The 6,687-nt window shown below is 39.2% G+C and overlaps 1 protein-coding gene across 4 annotated transcripts; it reads right to left on the bottom strand.

Moving 5' to 3' along the window:
• Positions 1-3,399: 3,399 nt before the first annotated feature.
• Positions 3,400-6,036, bottom strand: LOC141812446 (rac-like GTP-binding protein 5). Of its 4 annotated transcripts, XM_074700439.1 has the most exons (8): positions 5,757-5,971; positions 5,071-5,158; positions 4,866-4,975; positions 4,725-4,788; positions 4,304-4,368; positions 4,160-4,225; positions 3,883-3,961; positions 3,400-3,670 (listed from the first exon to the last, which is right to left on the bottom strand). In XM_074700439.1, exons 1-7 carry the CDS (start codon positions 5,853-5,855, stop codon positions 3,923-3,925), a joined length of 531 nt encoding a protein of 176 aa, XP_074556540.1. In that variant the 5' UTR covers positions 5,856-5,971; the 3' UTR covers positions 3,400-3,670; positions 3,883-3,922. The 4 variants fall into 4 exon arrangements, with proteins under 4 accessions (XP_074556540.1, XP_074556541.1, XP_074556542.1 ...); XM_074700440.1 differs by lacking the exon at positions 3,400-3,670 and having other exon boundaries at positions 3,678-3,961; XM_074700441.1 differs by lacking the exons at positions 3,400-3,670; positions 3,883-3,961 and adding an exon at positions 3,968-4,075 and having other exon boundaries at positions 5,071-5,883; positions 5,946-6,036.
• Positions 6,037-6,687: the final 651 nt, after the last annotated feature.

The raw sequence follows: 6,687 nt of genomic DNA, 5'->3' as shown, positions 1-6,687 counted from the left end.
TCCACCTCAGGAAGAATTCATGGAGACCTTCGGAAGAATTCTTGAAGACCTCTTGGAGACCTTCGGAAGAATTCTTGAAGACCTCAGAAGACCTTGGAAGACCTCCGGATGAATTCTGAAAGAATTCTGAAAAGAATTCTGTGAGAAATTTCGGATAGGAAATTCTATTTATAAAAGAAAATTTCTGGAATTTTATTTAGAATTTTTCCGAGAAAAATTCGGATAAGAAAGAAATTTTTTATAAGAATTTCCGCTAAGAAATTTCGTCTCTTCTCGTACAAAATTTTATTATAAAATTTTGTGAATTAATTTTGTTAAATTAACAAAATATTAATTATGGAATCTCGTTAAATATTAGCGAGATATAATTAAAAAGATTTTGTTAAAGATAAGAACAAAATTAATATAATGGAAATTTATTAAAAAGATAACTAATCTTATCCATTGGATTTTATTAGATTTGTTCTAATAAAATCTTATAAAAAGATTTATTTCTAAATAAATCTAGATAAGATAAGGTTGTTAGATTCTTTCTAATAAAATCTTATAAGAGATTTATTTCTAAAATAAATCTAGATAAGATAAGTTTATTAGATTGTTTCTAATAAATTCTTCTTAAAGATTTTATTAGATCTTTTCTAACTAAATCTGGATAAGAAAATTTATTAGAATCTTTCTTAAATTTCCATGATGGCTTGGCTATATAAAAGGAGGGCTTAGCAAGAGGCAAAACAATTCAACAATAATCCCTTTCTCCTTGAAGTGGCCGGCGCCCCTTCTCCTCCTTCTCCTCCCTTAGGGCCGGCGGCACTTTTCCCTCCTCCTTCTCCTTCTTTGCTTGCTAGGGCCGCCGCCCACTTCCTCTTCTCCTTGCTAGGGGCGGTGCCTTAGGGCCGGCGCCCCTCCCTTCTTCCTTCTCCTAGAACCGGCCACCCTCAACCTTCCTTTAGTCTCCTTGCTAGGGCCGGTGGATCTCCTTTTGATTTTTCCTTGCTAGGGCCGGCGGCAAGAAAGAAGAGGAAGAAGAAGAGAAAGGAAAGAAGGCAAGGAAGAGGAAGAAGAGAAAGGTTACTCCTTTCTTGTCTGCCATCGGAAGAGAAGAGTTTTGGTGGAATCATCTCGAAGGATCGTTGTCCACACAACGTTCGAGAAGAGGAGAGGACATACAGCAGAAGATCAAGGGGTCATCTACTCCTTCTAGACATCCCGAAGAAAAGGTACAAAGTTTATTGTTTCCGCTTTAAATAAATTGTTCCTTTTATCTTGGATCCTGTAAACCAAACACAAGAGCCCAATGATCTAAATGCGTTGATCAAACCTTGGTTTGATTAACTATGAGGGCAACTTAAATCCGTTTTCTGAAAAAAAATTTTTGTTCTGCAAGAATTCACCGGAACGGGTTTCCTAGTGTTTCCCATCACGCCCAAGACTTAGTATGATCGGTAGGTAACAAATTACCGATTACATCTCTATGCAACTCTTGTTTATAGGATCAAGATCCACCTTTACAAAAAAAACTTGAGTTAGCTTTGGCTAAATCGCCCAAGATTTAGTGTAAAGGCGATCTTATCCTACCTTTCCAACCATTTGGAATATGCCTATAGTTTTACCCAATCCAATTGAGGTAACTAGTTACACTCAATCTAATTGAGCTTACTCTCACCCAAGCTTTGATAGGCGGGACCAAGATTGTCCCTCCGCACCCTACCAAGATAATATGCGTTGCTCTGCTTTGGCAGATTCAATAACAACACATGATCGAGGTAGTGATGGGTATCAAAACTTGGTAGGCATTTTTAGAGTTGATTTGATTACGATCTAATCTAATCGGCGATTTGTATCTCATACGCATCAAGGCATAATTATCCTACACTAGCATGCATCACATACACACAAGCATAAAATAAAATAAAATTAATTGTGATGTTGTCATGGCCCTACTACGATCTTCTCTAGCCAAAGAGAAGATCGGACGGTCAACCTAGGGCTAGCCGCTTCTCCAAGCGCCTCCTTTGACCGCCATGTGTCGCCGGCACCCTCCTCGTAACTCCATCTTCGAGTGGACTTTCCACCGCCTCAATTTGTACATTACAAATATGAAACTCGAGTTACATTCGAGTCTAAAAAACTATTTACAACTAGAATATAAAAGAGAAGGCACGACACGCAGGTCGCATATCATATACAACACCCACAACACACAAAAACGGCGCGCAGGCCGTATTATGAATTACAACACAATTTTTCCAATCATATTGGGTTTTTGGGCCATGACCATCACAATTTCATACATAATTCTAAATTATGTATTTTCCATAAATTTCTATAATTTTCCTACTGATTTTTACTAATTTTATGAGACGCAACTCCGCGGCGGTCCCGCTAAGCGATTTTCGGGCGCGATCGCGGGACATAGCCCCTTGCGGGGTTAGGGGCAGCACCCCTACTCACGAAATAAATTTCATGAGTGTCCCAACACGACCTACAGTGCCTTCTTTCGCTGTCCCAAAAATTTTGGGGCGAGATCTTGCCGATCCGGAGAGTTTTTCTCGGTGGATGAAGCCTACAAGTGTCCGAACACTTGTTGCTTCTCCTCTACGAGAAAAATTCTCATAAAATCTTAAAAATTAGGAAAATTATAGAAACTTATAGATCTGTAATTTTTCTATCTAATACAAAAATTACAAAAACTTAAAACATGTATAAGTCTTCGCACGTGGCTCTGATACCACTGTTGGGTTTTTCGGGCCGTAAAAATTGCTTTTTGCGTTGCGGAAACCCCGGAAACCCATGCCACGGATCCGTGCGAAAATAATAAAAATTAAAACTTATACATGTTTTCTACTACTCTTACATCTACATGAAGAGTGTTTTACCCTCGAAGCGTGCCCTTCGCGTATCCCGCTCGTCCTTTCGATTGTCGGATCTCGAGGGTGTCAAGCGTACACCCCTCTACACGTATCCACACGGACAAAAGGATGGAGAACCAAAACTCTTGAGTGTGCTAGCACTCTAAAGGAGTTTCGGCCAAGACTTAGAGAGGGAGAGAAGAAGAGCTAAGGAAGAAGAAGAAAATGAATTGGAATGAATGAATAATTCATTCTCCTTCACACCTATTGTGGCTGGCCACATGAATGTGATGGGGAGTTACAAAAACTCTTTTAATGCCATGAGTTACAACACTCTTGGTAACCCCCATGAGTTCAAAATACTTTTCCGGCGGTTTCCCCAAACCGCCGCGAAATGGTTTCCCGGCGGTTTGCTAAAACTGCCGCGAAATAATTTCCCGGCAGTTTTAGCTTTGAGTGTGCAATTACAGAATTTTCAGCATGTGATGATTTTTACAAATAAATAAAAAAATTAAGCCAAAAATTGTAATAAATAATAAATTTTATTTGCATTAATTTCTTGCCAAATTAGTGAACAAATATGAGTCATTACACACGAATATCAAAGTTGTCAGATGTTAAATCACAGACAGTGAATTTAAGTTACAAAAAAATTGAAAATTTGCTTGGTTACAAAAAAATTGAGAAATCTTTCTAGCTTTCTCAGATGTCAAATCCCAGAAATAGATCCCTTGCTTTTCCTTCAACCAGGTTGCAAATTCGTTGCTTTTTGAAAAGTAACCATCCTTGGAGAGCTCTTCAAACTTGTAAAGTAGTCATGCCTGCAAATTCCAGCATTTGATTAGCAAAGAACATTTTATAACAGTAGAATACTAAGCTATACATTGGCATATGTGCTTCATCATCCAAGAGACAACATAATGTGAAAACTTCCATTTTTTTTATATGATATTGAATCTGGACATCTTTACTAGATTTCAGATGGACAGTCCATTGAATTCCAAGGAGAAGCTTATAAGAAAAAATAATTTACCTGGCCTCGTTCAAAACAGTCAAGATCCTCTTCTGCAGAGCTAATACTTCACCAGCAGCCTTCTTCCCAGCTTCCACACCTGCAACCACAGACAAATGCAGCAAATATTGACGTTGTTAATGAATTAAGATAACGCCCACATCAAATGTGAAGACATGTACTTGATGGCCTGATCAAATACCGCTTTGACGTTCTATATACAACATTTAAGCAAGATATAATTAGAAAAGATGAACAGAAAAAACAAAACGAGATGAAATTTGCGCGGAATATATACTTGTTGAGTCTTTGAACTGCACTCAATGTAAGCAGCAGCACCTATTTGCTTCTTTAGTTCCTCTCCCTACAGTCAACTGTGGTAAGCAAAAGATGCAAATCGAAACTATGAAACGAAATCATAGAATTAGCTACCATATTTTACCTGAGTGGTGCTTATGAGAGATGCACCAGGATGGTCAATAAAGAACTGTTTGTCATCCCGAAGATCTGCAAACACAGCTGCCACAGTTAAGGCAACATGAAAAGTTGTCAAATGGAGCGAGAAGAAAAAATAACTCTAGTCAATGATTTTCCTGCACATGGGTAACTTGGTTTCAGAGACACAAACCAAACTGGCCAGTCTGGTCGGAAAAAACTAGGCCCAGTTCCTAGTCCAATCTGGTGTTTCTGTCCTCCATACACCAGTAAACCACACACCAGTAAACCTAAACTAATCTCCTCCATTCTCTTGCCACATAAGCGGGTAAGAGGCTTTAAAGTAATTAAGTCACAGACATCTCATGCAAACAATATCTAGCTAATGAGAATGTAACAAGCAAATATATCATAAAATTAATCATTACCAAGCTTTGTGCCAACAAGAATTATCGGGACACCAGGTGCATAGTGCCTCAGCTCAGGAATCCACTGAAAATAGGGAAAATGAAATCAAAGATTCACTAATTTTAAAATTTGAAAAGATATATCTATAATCATTATACAACCTTCTTGGCCACATTTTCATAGCTGGCTTTACTGATGAGAGAAAAGGCAAGCAAAAAAACATCTGCACCTCGATAGCTCAAAGGCCTCAATCTATTGTAGTCCTCCTGGCCTATTCAATCTAAGTGTCTTATTATACCACTACCATTTAAAAGAAAGAATGAGAATGCATCGACAAAGAGATACAACGGCAGACTTCGAGTATACCTGCGGTATCCCACAAACCTAAGTTGACTGTGTTCCCGTCCACCACTACATTAGCGCTGAAATTGTCAAACACTGTTGGAGCATAGTCCTGCTCAAAAGATTTAAGTGCACAAGTATATCTGAAGGTAGTTTTAATTACATCTTCATATCTTCTCATATAAGCTTACAACAATAAAAAGTTAAATTAAAATAAAGTTTCAATTAAGTTATCCACATTTGCACTTCCGAACAACAAAATAAAGCAGATGAAACATTTAATCAGTAAATCATATTGCCCAAATTTCAATCATAAAATGCATCTGTTTAGAGGAAGCATGACCCTTATATAATCTAGCCACTTTTCCTTCAAAAATAACAGAAGAATTATAATACTGATATTTTAGATAATTAGATCCTCTTTTAAGGCCCTCTTGATGCATATAGAAAAGAAATGTACTAGCATTAAAAAAATCTAAAAAGGGCATCATGGTTAGACTAATCATAACCTAGATTCAACCAAATATTCTTTCCTGGTAATCGAAAGACAAATTGGAAAGGAAAACTCCAAGAATTCAAGACCATCAAAAGGGGGCGACACAGCACATTGTTTTTCCTACACTGACAAGCTATCACAAGCTTGATCCAACGCGTTAAAGACACAATCGAAGCATCAAATAACCCTAAAGATCGGATCTTCTAGCACTCACTGTGGGAAAAGTGTTGCTGGTGTAGGAAATGAGCATGCAGGTCTTGCCGACCACGCCGTCCCCGACCGTGACGCACTTTATGAACCTCGACGCGCTCATCTCTTCCGCCGATCTCTGACGTGTCTTCCTCCGACAACACCGGACGCGAAATTGGAGGAAAAGCAGCAACAACAACAACAGAAAGGAGACCTTTTTCTCCCTCTTCTCGGACTTGAACTCGGCCGCTGCTCACTGCTGCTTCATCTAGGCATCCACAGCCAGATCGAAGATCTCCGCCACTACGCCCAATCCTAGCGACGGAAGGTGGAAGATCTGGAGAAAGCGAGAAGGATGGAGGAGAGAGGGCGATCGGGTGAGAGGGCGATCGGGCGGCCGTCGAAGTGAGGGCGATCGGGTGGGCGTCGGAGTGAAAGGGAAACCCGCGGCGTGAAGTGTAGGGTTCGGACGCGTGAAGTGTAGGGAAAGTGCGGTTCAACAGGGTAGGGTTTGGACGCGTAAAAACAGAAAATAACGCGGCGGTTATAGTAAACCGCCGGGGAAACAGAATATAGCGGCGGTTAAATTTTAAACCGCCACGAATTAAATTTTAAACTGCCGTAAATTACTAAACCGCCACAAATCAAATTTAAACCGCCGCTAAAAATTTATTTTTACGACGGTTAATTGAAACCGCCGGAAAAACAGATAATAGCGGCGGTTTTAAAAACCGCCGCTAAATAACCGCCGCAAAACTGTAATTTTGGGGCGAGATCTTGCCGATTCGGAGAGTTCTTCTCGGTGGTTGAAGCCTACAAGTGTCCAAACACTTGTTGTTTCTCCTCTACGAGAAAAATTCTCATAAAAATCTTAAAAATTAGGAAAATTACAAAAACTTACAGATCTGTAATTTTTCTATCTAATACAAAAATTACAAGATTAAAACATGTATAAG

The sequence above is a fragment of the Curcuma longa genome, chromosome 19 (genome assembly GCF_044706935.1).
Source record: "Curcuma longa cultivar G26 ecotype Majalengka, Jawa Barat chromosome 19, ITB_CL_G26_1.1, whole genome shotgun sequence".
In the NCBI taxonomy this organism is placed as follows: domain Eukaryota; kingdom Viridiplantae; phylum Streptophyta; class Magnoliopsida; order Zingiberales; family Zingiberaceae; genus Curcuma; species Curcuma longa.
The sequence above is the reverse complement of the archived record's forward strand: the minus strand, read 5'-3'. Positions and strand labels throughout refer to the sequence as shown.